Raw genomic sequence first — 19,143 nt, 5'->3', positions numbered from 1 at the left:
TCATCAAAAAGGTCCATGCTCCTCTTAGTCCACAGACAAGCTTGAAGGGTGAGTGTAATTCTGGAATAGTGTTTGCTTTAACATATAGATGTCCAGATTCTGTGTTTTTGCCTGTCCAGGAATGATGATTGTTTTAAATGTTTTAAATAGGCAAGTTAAAATTAAATAAGAAATGGAAAAGTACTTACCTGTGAGTAGATTCCACAGACAGGCAGCCATGTCTTCATTCAAGGGGCAAAACAGCAGCTATTGTTATTATAATTGTTATGTGGAATTCAGCGTGTTATGCCCGTTTTCTGGCATAACCTTTCTGGAATGGTTTAAATTTGGCAAATGCAGGTAGGGCCTGTGATTCCTTTCAGTACCTGGGGCAGATTTGTGCAAGAATGATTTATCTATGTATTTATTTCTAATGCTTTGTTTTAAACATATTTGTCGAACATGAAGGAAGCCTTTTTTTTGCGCTTTTTGCTAGTGTTCTCACTTATCCCACTTCTGTGACTAGTCCCCTACACTCTCAGTGATGGCTCTGTCAGGTGTAGTCTGTTTAAGGTGTAGAACACTAGTTATACAAAAGAAGACTGCTAGATGTAAATCTCCCATTTGGAGTTTGATCTTTTGGTCCAAACTGAAATATCATTGTTGGTTTGGAATTAAATACAACTGAGTTTTTACACCTGAACTTCAATCATTTTTATGTTATTTTATTTTCTTCTCTAATACTTCTACTCTAGTCACTGTTTTGCTTGTAGTTCTGACCTCCTCACAGTTAACTCTGTGATAGTAAGCTGAACATCCCCAAGAATATTAGATATATGTTCAAAGGCAGTTTTTAGTTTGGGGAGAGTCATACAATTCTTATTCAACAATGGGGGTCTCTCCTGTAGAGTGTAGCTTGTCTAGCTTCTTTCTGCTGACACATGATCTATGTATATGATATCATATCTGAACATCTTTCTGCTGACACGTGATGTATGGATATGACATCATATCTGCTAATCATTTGCACTTGTGCAAGTAATGGAGAAAGTAATCTATTTAAATTACATTAAGCTATTACTTTATTAACTTTTTGTCTCAGGATAAAAATGGCAGAAAAACAATCAACATTTGAGTGGTTTAACAGGCTTGTGCACATATTTCCCTAAATATTTTAGATCTTTCACAGATGTCGGCTGTTGTCATTTTATCTGAGCATGTATTTCCAAGTGGAAGTATGAAGTTGGCTTAGATTCATATTTCTAATGTGTGCTGTCTGGATGTTGAGACCAAAGGACAGTAGAACAAGTCAGTACTTCTATGAGACATTTCCCATTGGGTGTGGAACAGGCCACTGAATGTTTGATAATAGGATTGGGAATATGGACAGACAGCCATCGTCAGGATTGGACAAATATGAGCCCATTTATCATAATGTTCTTTACAGAGTAGTCAAAGAATGTATGTTCATCTCAGAGCAAGCAGCTGAATGCTTTAGATCCATAGCATTATTTTAGCATGGTCAGGTTAAAATCTTGTTGTTTTTATTACTCTTAAAACATATTATTTATACTACTATACTACTAATTTTCTAGTAACTGCACTGAAGCTAATATGATATGTAGTTGCAACAGTGACGATTGAGAATCCATACACAGTGGAGGGTCCATGGAACTGAAGGAGTCAAACACTAACAAATTCACATGACATTCACTGAATGTCAGTGGGGAATGTGCTTACATTCTTTAACTGTTTTTGTTGGTGTTACAGATGATCAGAATTTCTCTATCAAGTACTTCCACCTGGTAAGTCATAATGCATAATTTCTGAAAATTACTGTGCATGCACCAGTGGATGTGAGTTTGAGTGAGCGCATGTGGTGGGTGTGCTTTTAGTGTGTTTTGAAGAAGAAAGGCTTTTCAAAGGCTGGGTGTAGGTTGTTGCTACAAACCATTTTTATCTTATGTACACCAAAATCATGATTTAAAAAAAAAAATACTGACTTGATTGGTAACCCATAGTGGGGATATCGGAAATATTGCAAAAGTACACAGCTAGCTTTAGATGATTCATCACATCCAACAAATAATGTGCATGTCAACTCCATCTTCTTTCATAGTTAACAGGGTTATGTACACTTAATTTTCTCAGAGGAATACTCTCATGGCTTACTCTGTGTAATTTGTTCTTTAATGGTGCATTAGTCAACATTGAAAAACAGCACCTCTAGTGCTTAAGTAGGTGAACAGACCACTGGTACAATATTTTTACTCTTTGGATCTTTTCTGATGTCCTACATATTGACCAGTTTAGTTGAATTGTCAAGAAAAGAGTAAAAAAAATCGATGAATGCACCTTTTAAATGGATTACAAGGGATTGCCCTTTTTATTCAAAGAGAAACAAATGGTTATGTAAACAAAAATTAAATATAAACTTTTATTCCTTTTCCAATATAGCCTAATCATAATATTATTTCATTGTTTATTTATAAAGATCTGAGACAGGGGATACATAATTAAGTCCTCTGAGGGCTCCAGAGTTGCTTGAACCCTGCCTGACTTCACTCTTACTTCTTTGTTAGGGACCTGAGTTCATCAGTAAAATTGCATTAGCTGTGTTGATTTTTCTAATTTTTTTAAATAAATCAAATCTGTGAAAATGAATTAATTCATTGTGTTGTGATTCTGTGGCCGGATAGATTGACCCAGACATTGACAGGGATGAAAGCCAACACCCAGAAAGGAAGAAACTGAAACTGAAAGAGATTTACCTCACCAAACTACTCTCAACCAAGGTGGGACCCATAAAATATGTGAATTTATAATGAATGAATAGATTAATGCAGCGGTTTATCAAACCAGGTCCTCTCAAGTCCATGTGCATTTGAGAGTTTTCTGAATCAGCTCATGAGTAACTGGCTAATTACCTGGTGAGTTGAATCAGGTATGTGAAAGCAGGAAAAACACAAAATATGGAGTGTGCTGGGTCACCAGGACAGGGATTGAGAGAGTAGTTTATACTACTGTGTCCCTCTAGCTAATAATTCATAAGACAGTGGATAGGGCCGTTAAAGGTCTATAGTACCTGAAGAAACAAGTGCTTTGAGGGGAAACCAGTACATAAACAAAAGCACACAAACTTCCCAATTCGATTCTCTTAAAAGTAAGTCAAGTCAAAACTTCAATAGTGAAGATTTTACTGACTCCAAAATTGACCTAAAGCAGAATGATAGAGGTGAGCACCCTAACAATCGCAATGCCCTAGCCAAGTAGCTCAGCAAGGTCACAGAGCACATCGGGGTAGGAAATCAGCATAATCCACTGTTGAGGGGCCAGCTGAATGCACCTAACTACATAAGGGAACATAAATCACAAAATAGCAAACATAAGATCAAAATACTGATAGAAGTATTGCATGCATAGCATTAGTATAGATCTTTAGAAACATTTATTGTGCTCATCTCAGGTGGCAGTGCACTCCTTCGTGGAGAACCTCTTCAGGAGTATCTGGGGAATGCCCCACAACAAAGCTCCCCAGGGAGTCAAGTACTTCTTTGATTTCCTGGACACACAAGCTGAGAAGAAAAAAATCACAGATCCCGATGTTGTTCACATCTGGAAGACCAACAGGTATTGAATGGGTTATGAAGATGTTATGTTTTCCTACATTGTTTTTGAATGGGTTTTTTATGCTAGCTTTGTTACTTATTTGTGTGAATCTAAAATGGGAAATCAATTAAGTATGTCCATTTTGAAAATGCGCTCATATAACCCAGGTTTGTGTGCTTCAGATGTGTAATCTAACTTTGAGACCACCTCCTCGTATAGTGGGACATGAGTAGGCAATCGCATGGGGATGTCTAGGGAATTGGTACCATACTCATTCACACGTCGAAGGTGAACACTTAACTGGCGTACTTATTCTGCGAGGCTCCGTGTGACAATCGTACTCTTTCCTCCCAGCCTGCCTCTGCGTTTCTGGGTGAATATTCTGAAGAACCCCAATTTCGTGTTCAGTGACCTGGAGAAGACGGCTCACCTGGACAGCTGCTTGTCGGTCATTGCCCAAGCCTTCATTGACTCCTTCTCCCTTACTGACCAGCAGCTGGGCAAGGTAACCAGGAAATGATCCTTTTAAGCCTTAAGAGATTTTTGTTTTTATGCTTTCCTTCTAATGCCCGCCCACGTTTATCGTAACAGCATGCACCAACCAATAAGCTGCTGTATGCAAAAGACATTCCTCAGTATAAACAGGAAGTGAAGACCTACTACAGGTCGGTGAGGGATCAACCGTCTGTGAGCAGTCAAGAGTTTAAGGCTTTCCTGCAGGAGGAGTCCAAGGTCCTATGCACACCAAACACATGAAATAAGACATTTGCAGACAAAATGATTGTGTTTAAAGAACCTGTTTGTAATGTAAACTGGCAAGAAAAGCTCAAATGCTTTTTACCCTATTTGTTAAAATGAAAATGAACTGGTTTCTTCTTTTCCCACAGAAACATGAATATGAGTTCAATGAATCTGCAGCCCTTCATGAACTGAACAAGTACATGGAGCGTTACTACACTGAGGTATTAGATTATCTGCATGAATCCTCACTAACACAACCACACAAACAATTCCAGCTGTTTCAGAAGATTGTTGCACTTTTGATGATCATAACAGACCATATGATGATGATAATCCCAATAGACATAACAGATTATGCAAATTACATAAAAGAACTCTAAAGATGCAAAAATAATACAAAGCCAAAATGCATGTCAACTGAAATAGAACTGGTGTGTAGGCATTTGGTTTGAGGAACTTTCAACATAGCCAGAACAATCTCAACATCTGTGAGTGGTTACAGTGTTTCCTGAATGCTAACAAGACCTGCAGTTGTTTAGTAGTTATCTTTCAAATGAAGATTTTGTAGCAAATATTTATTATAGAAGGTCTTAGTTTGTATTTTTGACAGCAACCCTTTCTGCACACTATTCTCTTTAATTGCAGGTCATAAATGCTGTAAGACCACTATGCAGTGTTTAATTATTTAGGCATGTTATAGTTGTCAGCTACAAGAAAGGTAAACTTTTGAACAGTGATATTTAATTTTCACCTAATATAAGTTACTTCTTTTTTGGCTTTTATTTATTTTATTTTAATTTAGTTTTTAACTACAGAATACTAACTACAGAACTTCAGCAACCACAATTTTGCATTTTACAGTAGCATTGTGGACTGCTGTGTACAATATGAGTCAGTCTCATATAAGCATGTAATGAATGAAACTGAGTATAAAAAGCTTAGCAAATGTGAGGATATTCTTGAACAGACTTAAAAAGTGTTAAAAAAGTTCACTTCCTTCCTCTCACTTCAGTTTAAGGAAGTTCGGTGGTTCTACTTGGATATTTTAAAAGACACAATAGCAGCAACATTTTTATTTTGTATGCACAAAATTTCTAAAATCGAGGTATGATTTTTATTTATTTATTTATTTACTTATTTATTTTTATTTACTTATTTATTTTTAACCATTAAGGTCTCTGGTTTTTTGTGGTGTGAGCACGGTATTATCTGGTGTGTCACACGCTGCCATAGGGGAGGGTCCTCAGGGTACACACTGCAGGGGGCCTCAAGATGTGGGTACCCCCAGGATGAGATCATTTTTTAAAAAGTGCCTCCACCCTAACCCTCACGTTGGGGCCCCAGAATTTTGCCCTACGCAACCTGTGTCGCATGTGACTGGTGGGCATTAGATGGGTCGTGTTACAGCATCATGCGAGTGCAGCTTTCACTCTTGTGGGTTCATGGTAGTGTGATGTGACATGTAGGGAGGCAGCTATGAAGTCTGGTAGCGCTAACGTAACTGAGGAAAAAAATCGAAACGGCACACATGCGAATTAAAAAAGGGTAGATAGAGAAAGATAGTGAGGTTAGATGCTATTATAGAGAAAGATAGTGAGGTTAGATGCTATTATCGGAGTCTCTTTCTGCAGTGAAGCAGTGTTTGGCTCACTGTTGTAGCATTGAAATTAAGAATAATCTGACACCTCCCAGATTCCAGGGAATTTTTCATTAATCTTTAATTGATTAATAGTACATTTTAACAGATATGAATTCAGTTTCAGCTCATAAAAGTTCTTTAACATAGTCATTAACCCTCTACCAAAAGAAGACGCACCACCTGCAGTCCACAATCCATCCTTTAAACATTGATTTAATGTTTATTGACTAATCAGTAACAAGGGTTAAAAGACAATGCTTCGAAATTATCAAATGGGCTGAGGTGCATGGGCATTGATTTAAAGATAATAGAGCTATAACAAAATGAAAATTAGCATAACAAATCCACTAAACAAGAAGTATGATGAAACAAGTGTGATTAAAACAAAAACAAAAACAGAAAAAGATTAAACCACCTATAGGGCCAAGACAGGATTATTCGTGACTGATTATTCTGCAAAAATAAATACTTCTCTAATCTAACTCTGATGCCCAAGATTTAAAGTAGCCCAAGTGACATCAACCACTCCACATATGAATGGAGTTATTATGGCTTACTTGGTTTCAACAGGTTCTTTATAGTTCAAACTTGCCAACTGTTTGGTTTTGGACCAGGCCACAGTTGGATTGCTTTGGCTGACTAAACTCAGGGTTCAGCTTGGGCCCAGAATTACCCTGTGATGATCCAGATGGAGATGGTCTTCTCTCTGTCTCCAAGTGGGACATGTCAGAGATACTGGGATGACCATGTTGATAATTGAACAAAGACAGAAAGAATCTGACAACAAAGTAACTTTGCATTTTGTTTAAATGGAAATCATGTGGTATAGTCTACGCTAGAATCTCTGACATGGTTGTTTTTTTTTTTAAAGTTTCTTCTTGCCTAAACTTTATTCTCAACCAAGTCTCCTTATCACTTCTCCAATTTCACAACTACTCTTGAAATTTTAACCGGTGTTGAGGGCCCAGGAGGTGCCTGTTTGGTATTCATGTATATGATTTTTTTTTTTGTTCCACCTAGATGGTGGTTAGGTATATAGTTTATGTACAGAGAATTTTGTCACTGGATGTAAATTAAAATCTGATGAAATTTTGGAGCCATTTTTGCACCAATAAACTTAAGTTTAATGGTGCATTGGTAGCATACCCTGGGATAATCACGTCTGGTTTACAACCTGAGGATTCAAAGGGGAGAGGGGGTGCTGTAATAAAAGTAAATACTAGAGAGAGATTGGCTCTAAATATAAGAGGTTTTATTAATTCTTTGGAGCAGGCTGGACGATAGCAGAGGTCTGTTTTTAGAAACATGTAACAGCTTTACTTGTTATGAGACATAACTAGATAGAATGTGATGGTGAAGAGAGGAGGTAGGTGTGGCAGTGCTAAAATGGACAGAGTCAACGGAACCTGTGACAGGTGCCTTGCCAGAGGGTAGTTAGCCACTGGCAAAGTCGTAAAACCAGTCACACCTTGTTAATTGTGTGAATGGCCGACAGGATGGTACGCCGACAGCGTTGTCCTGTTGATTATAAACTGACAGTACCCATGGAGAGGGAGGGAGATGTTCATTTTACGAGAACTTATTTTTAATCCAACCAAAGGAAAGTCGGCTACCTGCTACACTGGTTATAAGTGACCCACCTGTGATTTCCTCTTTGGACAGATTGGCCAGAAGATAGAGCAAAAAGCTGCCTCTCCTGGACTGAAAGAGAAGATGCATCACGTGCACAAGCTTTCTGAGAACATGAAGAGAAGTGCGTGGCTCTGATCTGCCTTTCTGCCTCCTCAGCAGCTTTAGGGGCACCACTCCCATCACAAAGCGATGCCCCAAATCCACACTGCTCACTACTGCAGGATGCAGTGTTTGATACCAATACACAGAATCTACTGACCTCTGAAAACACTTTGCAGGGCTCAAATGTTTGTGGTGGCTCTTGGCCCTGGAGGTCTAATCTCTGTACAGGAAAAGATCATTTATGCAGCATTATAATGTATATTTATATATTTCCATGAATGTGCCATTAATGCAATTTTTACATGCCAAAACTTATAACTGTACAATGTGATGTTCATTAACTATGGTCACTCAGAACTGTAAAATTTTGTCTCTCACCCAAATGTTGTGGTACATGAGACTGAGCCCAGTCATACGACCATAAATTAATAGTCTCGATCTTGTCTTGGTCTCAGCATTATTTGGAATCGTTCATGTCTTTGGCATTTATCATTGAAAAGGGTTTAATCATTTTTTATTTTTCTTCATACTAATAAACAAGTCACTTCTGGGATTGGATGCCTGTTGAACATCAAAACCTTTTGAAAATGAAACATTTTTATTAAATTAAAAGTTTTTGTAGCATTTATTAAAACATTATAATGAAGTCTCTGACCCAGGAAGTACATCCTGTCATGGACATGCTCACAAGTGTGTGAACATCCTATTGTTTATACTGATGTGCAGTACAGACATTATCTAAGAGCTAATATGTTCCTCTTCAAGTTATTTTTTAAATTTATTTTTTAATTTATAACATATTCTATGAATTGTGTGTCTGATTCCTCACCAGCATGTGATTTAATTTTTTTTAGAAAAAAAAAAGCATGGTAGAAATGTTTTTATTATTTTGATGGGTACATGCTTTAATAATAAACATCATTTTAAATTGTTTTAAAATTTTATTCATCGAATGTTTATTACAACAAATTTGCAAATGAAGTGTTAAAATAAGTTAATAAATAATAAATCTTTTAATCTAAGTACTTTTTCCTGAAGGCTGGTATCATGTCACAGCTTTGTGAGATTTAAAAAGATAAGATTGAAAAAGAATAAATCCTACATTTTCCTTCTATTCCTTCTCCCTGACATTCACTTACAATGTTTATCAATACAGGTGGCATTCATTTTACCCATTTACAAATTTGTCTTAGTTCCTTAAAATTAAATAGATTGTTTCATTTTTTAACAATTTAACAAAGACTGATCTATATAAATTACCTCTGTTCTGATTGGCTGCTCTGTATTGCACCTCATTCATGAAACAGTCCAAGCCAAAACAGGTCCTTAGTCCTGACACTAAGCAGAAGGAGGGAGGCTGAGGAATATTGAGCGTCAGAGCCACTATCCAAAAAGAAAAAACCAAGATCCTGGACTATACCAGGATGATGTGGCCCCAAGTGATGAAGGGCTTTGTGAATACCTCAGACAGCAGAAAACCGAGGAAGATGTAAATGAGGAGGAGCAGGGATCATTATAGGAGGAAAAACCCCTGTACGGCATACACCAGCAGGTAGCGGAAGTGGCTGATATGGAGAAATCCTACCAGTGGCTGGAAAAGGCTGGACTGAAAGACAGCACAGAGGCACTAATCATGGCAGCACAGGAACAAGCACTGAACATGAGATCAATAGAGGCTGGGATCTACCATAACAGATGGGACCCCAGATGCAGACTGTGCAAAAATGCCCCTAAAACAATCCAGCACATAACAGTGGGATACCAGATGCTAACAGGCAGGGTGTACATGGAACACCATAAACAAGTGGCTGGCACTGTGTACAGAAACATCTATGCTGAGTACAGGCTGGAAGTTCCAAGGTCCAAGGGATACACCCTCAAAGGTGCTGGAAAACGAGATTTGATTGGTTGGGCATGAGACTATGGGATTTGTGCCAAACGTGTAATTCTGATGGCTAACCCATGAGAATTTCATGGTATGGATGATATATATTTGTATCACAAAAACAGAATGCACAATACTAAGAACATGGAAAAACTTCTAGTGTCTGATGAAAACTCCAAAATATTTAGGTTTAGGGTAAACTAGTTTGGGGGGTAGACTGCATTATATATAAGATTTGTATAGAGTTAATATTTCAGTAAGACTTTTAGAAAATACTACATTGCTTAACATTTTACATAATAAAGACTGTGATCAGTACTGCGGCGCAAAAAGTGTTGAATTGTAGGAATGATGCAAAAAGAGAAGTTAAAACACATTCCCTGCAGTTATGGTAACTGACATGTCATCCAACCATCATTTCTAGCAAGTATGGTTCACACTTGAATGGGGGCAGGCTTGAACCTTTTTATGTAAATAGAAGGGCACCACAGAGATTCTGAATGTTTACTTTTTGCAAAACACAACACAAAAGAATCAGTTAGTTTTATAAGTACATTGTAAATAAAATATTTAAATAATAATTATATATTAATAATTTCATATTGAAAAAAAAATATTTCATGTTATAAGAATTTTTGGGCCCCTGTACACAAATTGGACACATTTGTTTGTTGTACCTTTTGTAACTAACATAATGCTAATAAACTGCACCTGATAACAAAGTAGAATCTGGCAAAGCACAGATGTATCTGAGAACAAGATACATCTTTAACCTGCACACAAAGGACCCCAATGAGATGTGAAGTGATTTATGCGATTTATTTATATAACTGTATATAACTATTTTAGATTTTAATCCTCCCGCGTTAATTCATTTAAATTCATAGGTGCGTAGAACAATATTAATTATTAAATTAAAGTAGTCTGCATTGCAATACAATGCAATACCTCCCTCTGCTGGGAATTTTAGTCAGAGACCACTTTCAGTGCTGGCCAGTCAGTCGCTTTATGTCACCCTTGGCAATGGCAATTCGCCATATATGCAATGCAATAATTCTACAGTTAAGTAATAATACCAACAACGGTCCTTCCTGATTCACTTGCGCAAGCATGTATGTTGATCAAAGTAATTAAAATTCAAGTTAAAACACTGTTGAATTAATCCCAGAAATACATGGGCCGCCCAGCTAACGGATAACACACATATAACGCTTGGCATGTGGTACGTGGACATTACTCGCTTCTCTGATTGGCTCGCTGATATTGGGCAGGTCCCTTTCGGGTGACGCTCGCTTCACAGGCCGTGTTGCTTAGTGATGTGTCGGTCAGTATGGATACCACTGTAAAGTGGGCAGTTTGTTCGTCGTAGACTTTGACATTTATGTTATGTGTAGTGACCTAGCAAGCAATATGTTTGCGACAATGTGTTTACAGCCTTACGAAGAAACATGGCGTTGAGTAGCTAGCTAGCTACAATGAAAAGAATGAAGATTTGATCCCAGTCTGTGGATAAATCATTAATACGATACGGTCATGGCTGGGCTGATCAAGAAACAAATCCTCAAACATCTTTCCAGGTACGTGTTCATCTTAGAGAGTCTTCGTCTTGACTTTTTACTTCAGTTAACTTGACATTTCACAGTTTTAGTGGTTAATGGCGGCGTCAACGTTGTCCTAGCAAGCTATGTGAAATGACTCAAGTTTATCAAATGGAGATGCAGTCAAATCAGCTAGCTAGCTAACCGCTGGGTTAGCTGTACAAATCAACTTGTCTGTGAATAACGTTAGCTAGGTAGCTAACTAGATAATATAGCTAGCGAAAGAGCCAGTCGCAAGCTAAATTACCAAGATAGCATTCCAATGCCTTTTTAATAGTCAGTAAGCTGCTTTATTAGCTAGTTGACTAGCTGTCAGATGTCGTTTCACTTGTGTTTGGTCGGAAACGGCAAGGAGACCGCTAACCAGTCGCTAACTGGCTAGCTAACGTTAGCAAGGCACTCAGTTACGCTGGTTAGCGACCTAAATAGCTGTAATGATGTTAGTTAGAGGCAAAGTCGTTTCACCTATACCCTGTTCCTCTTCCTCTGTTACCTGTCAATTGTTTTGTTATTTTGCTTTCTCAGTGGACATACTGGGTGATACTGATATTGGCCAACTTCTCCCTTGGGTACAAAATGTCCATAGCTTGTACCACCACACAAAATAATTAGCCTGAGCTCATCTTGAGGCATCTGAATCAGGCTGGTGAATCAGCCGGTTCACGCAATAGATAACATCACTAATCATTCATTTAATGGCCTGTCAAACCGAATTACTCGAAAGAGAACGACCTTACCAAAAGGCATGACCGCCAATGAATTATTTCATCACTCAACTAGCTAGCATGACAACTAGCATGGCATCGGACGAATGCAATCTTATTTCGGGTTGGCTGTGCTATGCCAATGGTAGTGAAATATATCCAAGTAAACGAGCCACGCTTTCATAATCCTGAATAAAAGCGTTAGGTTCGTCAAGTTTAGACTCATCAGACATTTATTCGCTTCGCTATCTCTTAAAGTGAGCAGTTCCACAGGCAGAAGTTCTGAAGGGAAAATGTTTTGTTCAATATAGTGTATATTATATATTTTATAAGGTGATTTTACAATGAGGACAATAAAATCTGAATTACATAACAATTTCTTTGGTAGTGGGTGTTAAACACACTGAAGGAGCGGTATTTGATCCGTAGTCTAGCAGATGGATCTAAAAAGGTGAGCAACAGCAAGACACAGATCAATACTTAAAAAAAAAAAAAAACTTAGCAAGTAAATCTCCACTGTCCAGTTGTAGCACATTATCTTATGGTGTGACTGAAGTTTTGATCCCCAGTTTACTCAGGTTCATAAGACTAAAGTCCTCCCACTTGTCAGATAGACTTCGGATTTGTGCCAAGCATGCACAAAGGTTTTCCCTCTTGGGGTCAGTAACATTTTGTCTGTCTCCAAGCCAGCATTACAGCTCTTCCTATTGTTTATAGCCAATCTAAGTCCAACCTCTCTGCATTATTAATTATTTTGGGGGAGTTCATAGAGCTGTAATCTAATACACCTTCATTCTAAAGGGCATTGTGTGCCTGTAAACTTGAGAAGCTTAATGCATTACCTTCCTCATTCTGATACATTAATTTGTAGTATGTATGAAATGATTACCAGTTTTAATAATATACCGCACTACTAAACCCAGTGGCAGTCATACACTTTCATATTGTAATAATTCTCATAGCCATGCACACCATACTGCTAAAGGCATCCTCCAAAGTACATCCCTTGATAATGTTTAAAGTTGTAGTTGATTTTTAGCTAATACAATGCAATACAACTGGTTTACTATCAACTTAGAACTTGTATTGATCACTTCTATGGTTTATTATTTAAAATTATGCTCACTGATATTTTTGAAATTGAAACTGAAATTTTTATACTGTCCCATCCCAATTTCCAGTACCTGTCTAGTAAGTTAGTATTCTGAATGTTATGAAGGTTGAACCATAGCATTTCTGTCAGTTTGAACCCAGCAAACTGGTGTCACCAGTTGAAGTTTAACACATGCGGATGTAAACAAACTGATCTGCCTCTCAGAATACATGCTGATACCTGTATTTTCACCATATGCTCAAAGTGATACGCCTTTATTTTCAGACCTCTGGGAATTAGCCCCCTCCCCCCAGGGACTTTTTCTCTCTCTTGTGAATGCTTTCAGATCTTTCAGACATTACGAATCCTTGAGTGTTGGCCAGTATCTCATGCATCACAGGCAGGTTTCCTGTCATGGTCTGCTGATGGTGAACATGACTGATCTTAGCTAGCCATTCCATAAAGACACAGAAGTCACTTACAGAGACAGAGGTTTGACCTTAGAATCACAGCACAAAAAGTTTGATGCATTTCTCTTTTAGCATGGTCCTTTGTAGAGTTTGAGGTCTAGCTTTGCTAATCCTGACTAAATGCAGATCTGCCAGAAACTAGGATGTTCTCTCTTTCTTTGTCTCTCAGTATCTGTCTCACTCCCCCTCTCACCTTTTCTTTTACACCTACACATGTATTGAAATTGGTGGTCGTGCTCTTCCCTTTTGCTTAACCTTTTGTCATCCAGGTCGCAGTGGTTTCACTTTCTGTTGCTGGAAAGTGTTCTTTAGTCTGAGGCAGAAGTAGTCTGCAGAATGAAGCTCTTATAAGATCAATGGTTTCCTGGTATTTCCAGCCTAAGAAATGTAATCTAGTGCAGTTTGGCTCTATACCCTTCTCCTCTGCTCTCTGACTGATGATTATTAAGATTATTGTCTACATTTATAAATATTTGTCTTTATACCTGTGGCCTTTCACCATCCTCTGTCTATGCTCAAACATTCTAATCTTTCAGCCAATTTCTTATGCTAATCAGCTGTTGGTTAGAATCATTTTCTAAAACTGTTAGTGATATACAAAGTTGGCTATTGTGTCATTGTGAGCTGTGTATTTGTTTTTATTAAACTTCATAATGAGTTTCCTTTGTGGTTCAGGTGAGGATGGATTATTTGATTTATTGATTTGTGTGAGACTGTCCCTTTTGTCTCTAAGGCTCCTCTGGTAATATGTAAAATGGTAAAATAGTACTGCACCAAATGTCAGCAGCTCCAGATTTCACTGGTTAGCATGTTCCCATGTTCGTGCAGAACTGGAATACAGTAATGATGTGGAGTCCTTCCCATCCCGGTCTTCAAGGATCCCCAGGCAGTCCACACTTTTTTGCTCTGTGCCAGATTCCAAATACTCCTACAACCAGCAATTCTGCATCCTGGACCCTTTTGCAGGTTTCCTGGGGACTGGCACAGGGCAAAAAAGTGGACTGTCTCTGGGGTCAACAGTGTTAGGTAAAACTACAGGGAAAGCATCGACTGTTCATGTGTGTTGGTCTTGTGTGCATAACTGGTCTTGTTGTGATAATGTCAGTGTTTTGTAGCTCTTGGTTAGCTAGGTTTGTGAATAGAACATGATGATGATGATGATATGAACTAGAACACACGTGGACATGGTAGGGAACTTGTGCACAAGACTATTTGGCTACTTTTTAGGATTTTTGAGATCCATCAATTCTGTTCATTATAAGAATGAGCTCTTCAGGATAGAGCTAGTACAGGAACATTTATTCAGTATGTGAGTTCATGTTGATCTGATTTTGTGTGTGTGTGTCTGTGGAGAAACAGAGGGGAGGGAGTTAAAGTAAAGCCAACGTACCATATTGTGAAATTAGGCCATTAGTCCTCCTGGTACTGAATGATTTTGTATTCTGCTTTGTCTCTTGCTCCACTGCAGTCACAGTAAGAGCTCTTTGGGCTATGGAGGTTACACAGGGTCTCTCTGTCTTCTTGTATTGCTTCCATCGTGACCTCTGCTTTTCTCAGTGCAACGGGGTCGTCCTTTCCATTCATTTGTTTCTGCATGCTATAACATGAATAAGGAACTGCATTGTTTCTCCAAGGAGCACCATATTAGAGTTGCACGAGGCATTGAAAGGTGCTTTCTCAGTACTACAGTCTGGCAAACGATTCGATTCTGTAGTATTTGAAGATTTCAATATTGAATACAGTCAGAGGAACTGAATCAGTGTTCTGGATATGGGAATCAAATTGCGCATGCTAATTTGACTTGGATTGGTGCCAAATGCAATCCAGCTGGCTCCAGCAGCAAAAACACAGCATAGACTGTATAGAAGACAGTAACCTAAAGCTATATAGATGGCTAGGTAGCGTGGCTACGCTAAAACGAAAGATATTCACTTTCGCTGTGGGGGAAAATGGGATCAAGGAGTCAAGTGTGGGCGCATTTTGCTTACTTCGTTGATGAAAACGACTAGTCAACAGATACAACAAAACCAGTATGCAAGGGGTGTTCTAAATCTCTCCACTGCAAAACAGGCAACACTAGCAAATTGGCTATGCATTTGCCCTGAACTCTGCAAAGAGCTGAAAAGGTGACAGTTTAGCAAAGATGAAGGCTAAGCCGGGGAGCTTTCTTAAGTGATTAGTGAAATGTTCCGGTGAGAATTTAACTGTTTTTAAGCTAATTACTTCACCTGCCATGTGCGCTCATGATGCTCACGTGTTTGTGTTTCCATCACAAGCATCTAGTCTACATAATTTACATTTCATGTGAGCTAATTTTAATCTGTAATATACTGGTGTTTAAAACTGAGCATTGGGTGTACAGTTTAACCTCAAATTATGAATAATGTTCTTAGTCTTTTTAAATAACTAAGAACTCAACTTCATCCAGTCAGGCTATAATTACATCTGTGCTAGACAGACACACAAAATATGGCAAAGACCCCAGTGAAGCCTAAACAGAGAAGCCCAAGGAGAGTGATACTGACAGAAGACCACATAGACACTGGTTTTCCTAGCTAAGAACCATAAACAATAAATTTAATCTTCATTTGGCAAGATTCCATCTAAAAATCAAACTTTTGCAATCTGATTTTTCTGTGTTCAAGCTAATAAACATTTTACATTCAGACAGTGGAAGGGCTTTATATGGTTGTGGGGATTTTGTATTGTTTTGGTATTGCGAACTGCCTTGCATATGGCATGAGTATCAAAGACAGAATTCTGGTATTATGACAAGCGTACACCATATCATAATTGCCTGGTGAATTTTGTGCAGCATGTTACAATAGGATGGGTATCGGTCTCATAGGTGACAGGTGTAGGTGTGTGTGTGTGTGTGTGTGTGTGTGTGTGTGTGTGTGTGTGTGTGTGTGTGTGTGTGTGTGTGTGTGTGTGTGTGTGTGTGTGTGTACAGTCTATTGGATGAAATAAATAAACATGTCAGTGATTTAATTTTTATTTATTTACTTTACATTTTTTTATGGAACGTTCTTATAGTGGACAACATTGTTGATGTCATTTTTTGTTTTCTGACCAGAAACCCTTCTGCCATGTTAGCAACAACTCAAACAATCAGAAAATAATTTAAATAAGTTCAAGGCAAGGTTTTTCCAAAGTTATGGTCCTGAGTGGTAATCCCAAAACCAGTTTTTTTTTCTTTGTCACAGACAGAAAGATGTTACATTTCACACACTTGACAAATGTTTTTCCACCCCATCCTGCATTTCAGCATTGTGATGCATTGGTTGCCTCCACCATCTTTTGGCAAATGGATTGAACCATAATTTTTCACACTGCTATGAGGGTGTGGCTGCACATATCTGCTTGGGGGAGTGTTCACTTGTTCATCAGTGCTTACTGCATCACTTTGTTTATTCGCTTCAGATTGTGATTGGGCGATCATCTCTTTGGTTAACAATAGTTTGAATTCAGCATATTGGTGGGTGTCCTTTTTTGCTCTCTCAGATGTCTGGCTGTTGTATCTGTATTGGATCCTGCTGTAAGTGGTAGAAAGTTCTAAAAAAAAAAAAAAAAAAAAAGAAAGAAACATTGTGTGTTTGGTCCATTTCCTGGTTCGTCCTGACATCCTATAATAGCTAATCATGCGATCACACATGTACAGTCCCACCATATTATTGTTATATTCAGACAAAACTGCAGGTCTGGGAATGCTCACATGACGCTTGTCTTTGCTTGACTACCTCATGCAAATGTTCTGGGGTTCTATCCCATGGACTGTATAAACCATGAGTTTGTTGTCCAGCCACTTTGTCACTGCAAGTACCACAGGTTTTCTTACAACTCCCCTTCCTTTCTTCTGAAGCTTACAGTGGGCATCTTTGCATTGCATTCTGCAGGGATCCTGTTTTTCATGACTGTTCCTGTTGCTGGCAGACCTTTCATGTGTAGGGAATCAAGGAATTTGACTGAAATAAAGTATGTGTCAAAGAACAGGAGGGTTCCTTTTTGGACAGGCACTGACTTTCAAAGCACTGCATTTCCTCCAGTTCACAACTTTGCAGCTCTTAATGTGTTTTTTTCCTCCGTAACTTCCAATCCCAAAACCAAGACATTTGGGCTGGCGAGAACAAAGACTATCAAACTTGTTGGGTTTGGCTTCCCTGGAACAGACAGATGTACCGGACTACAGCCAGTAAGAGGGATCGTTTGTTCATCGATACACACCTTCCCTGGTCTTGGCAGATTAATCCATCCTTGCTGGTCTCTATTCAGGTGAGGTCTCACTTGCCACAGAGCATCAATCTTTTTCATCAGACACGCCGAGATACTTTCTGACTTTGAGTTCCTGATCTTAAAGAATATGTCTCTTGTTATAGACTATGCAGAGATGGGGACCCTTGGCTTTGCCTCCCAGTACATTCTCATTCTGGGATATCCAAGGCAATCCATGTACATGCACACTCCTAAGAAGTTTTTTCTTTTTTCAGGGGTGATATTGAGGCCGACTCCTGTGACTAGTACCTCACGATGGTTTGTAAATGCAGATATATCTTCAAAAAACATCAGTGCATCAGGGCACTGCTCAAAGTATTTCTAGAGCATCTAGTCAGTACGGGCTTTGTGATCATCCTCTTTCTGTTCATCCTGTACTGCTTCCACCTCTGCATCCTCTTCATCCTCTGCTGAACTTTCAGCCTCTGCAACACTCATCATCAGAAAACTCAAAATCTGACTCCCCTTCCACAATCTTTATCAAATTTTCTCTGCAAATTCCTGTGCTGCCTATAATTTCATATAAAAACAGGTTTAGTAAGTCCCAATGTCCACCATGAAGGACATCAATAAAAGTATGCCGTTGGGTTGTTAAACATTTTGTTCATATCAATAAAAATTGCTTTGAAAATAAGCTAAAACATTTTTATACACAAGTTATCACCTATAGGCATTAGAAACATAATAAATGCATATTATTTGCCTATTTACCTCTTTTACTCCGATATGTTGCTGAGATGGCAGCCATTTTGAAAAGGCAGAACTTCTGTTGTGAATGACACACCCCAACAAATGATGCATCATTGGAAAGGCCAGGATGTCCTCTACATGGCACAATAGGTACAGCATGGTAGCTTATTTAGTTTTTGAAATATTTTTTGGAGACTCATGTCCCCACCAGAGGACAAAAATGTAATATATAATGTGCGTGTGTGTGAGAGAGAAGTACACAAGATTTTGGACAGTGATCCTTTGTCAGCTGTCCAAGCGTGTGTGTGTCTAATCCCAGCCACTTAAGGTGTTGATGACTGACTATCTGATGGGTTAAATGATATGCTGGATTACACAAAAAAAAACAAAAAAACAAAGAGATCTACATATTTTACGTTTAAAGAAGTATTCCTGCACAATACATACTTTTTAATTCTGATTTCTAACCATATATATAACCATATAACAGTTTTAGGACAATGTTACAACTGGATGCAGGCACTTTGAGCACATTGAGAGAGCTAATTGAACTAGCCCATGTCTTTGAAAAGTCTTTGAAAAGGTTGTTTTTGTATGTTAGGTTCAAGAGGTTCATCTCTTAACATTAGCTCATAAAATCTGTCATAAGGAAAAGTCCTGCTGTCTAATCTAGTTGTATAAATATAGGTGTATAAATATAACTGCAGGGGCAATATAACCTTAATTTAG

The 19,143-nt window shown here is 38.3% G+C and overlaps 2 protein-coding genes across 7 annotated transcripts in view; both read left to right on the top strand.

Annotated features, from left to right (window-relative positions):
* The window catches only part of plxnc1 (plexin C1), a 29,698-nt gene extending 21,057 nt beyond the window's left edge, over positions 1 to 8,641 (top strand). Inside the window, exons 24-31 of the mRNA XM_035520840.2 lie at positions 1 to 48; positions 1,750 to 1,784; positions 2,679 to 2,774; positions 3,446 to 3,609; positions 3,943 to 4,093; positions 4,180 to 4,320; positions 4,476 to 4,550; positions 7,631 to 8,641. The exon at positions 1 to 48 is cut by the window's left edge and continues 28 nt beyond it. Of these exons, the coding sequence (XP_035376733.1) occupies positions 1 to 48; positions 1,750 to 1,784; positions 2,679 to 2,774; positions 3,446 to 3,609; positions 3,943 to 4,093; positions 4,180 to 4,320; positions 4,476 to 4,550; positions 7,631 to 7,735 (815 nt within the window). The 3' untranslated portion in view covers positions 7,736 to 8,641. The remainder of the gene's footprint in view (positions 49 to 1,749; positions 1,785 to 2,678; positions 2,775 to 3,445; positions 3,610 to 3,942; positions 4,094 to 4,179; positions 4,321 to 4,475; positions 4,551 to 7,630) is intronic.
* A 2,252-nt stretch (positions 8,642 to 10,893) lies between these two features.
* bltp3b (bridge-like lipid transfer protein family member 3B) overlaps positions 10,894 to 19,143 on the top strand; it is a 29,781-nt gene continuing 21,531 nt past the window's right edge. For 5 of the 6 annotated variants that reach the window (XM_081712524.1, XM_081712523.1, XM_081712522.1 and 2 more), the window contains exon 1: positions 10,894 to 11,164. In XM_081712524.1, the coding sequence (XP_081568650.1) occupies positions 11,121 to 11,164 (44 nt within the window). In that variant the 5' untranslated portion in view covers positions 10,894 to 11,120. The remainder of the gene's footprint in view (positions 11,165 to 19,143) is intronic. The other variant, XM_081712521.1, reaches the window with a different exon arrangement.

This window comes from Electrophorus electricus, chromosome 4 (genome assembly GCF_041902795.1).
Source record: "Electrophorus electricus isolate QZ-2024a chromosome 4, ASM4190279v1, whole genome shotgun sequence".
Classification (NCBI taxonomy): domain Eukaryota; kingdom Metazoa; phylum Chordata; class Actinopteri; order Gymnotiformes; family Gymnotidae; genus Electrophorus; species Electrophorus electricus.
Note: the sequence above shows the minus strand (reverse complement) of the source record. Positions and strands in the feature narration are given on the sequence as shown.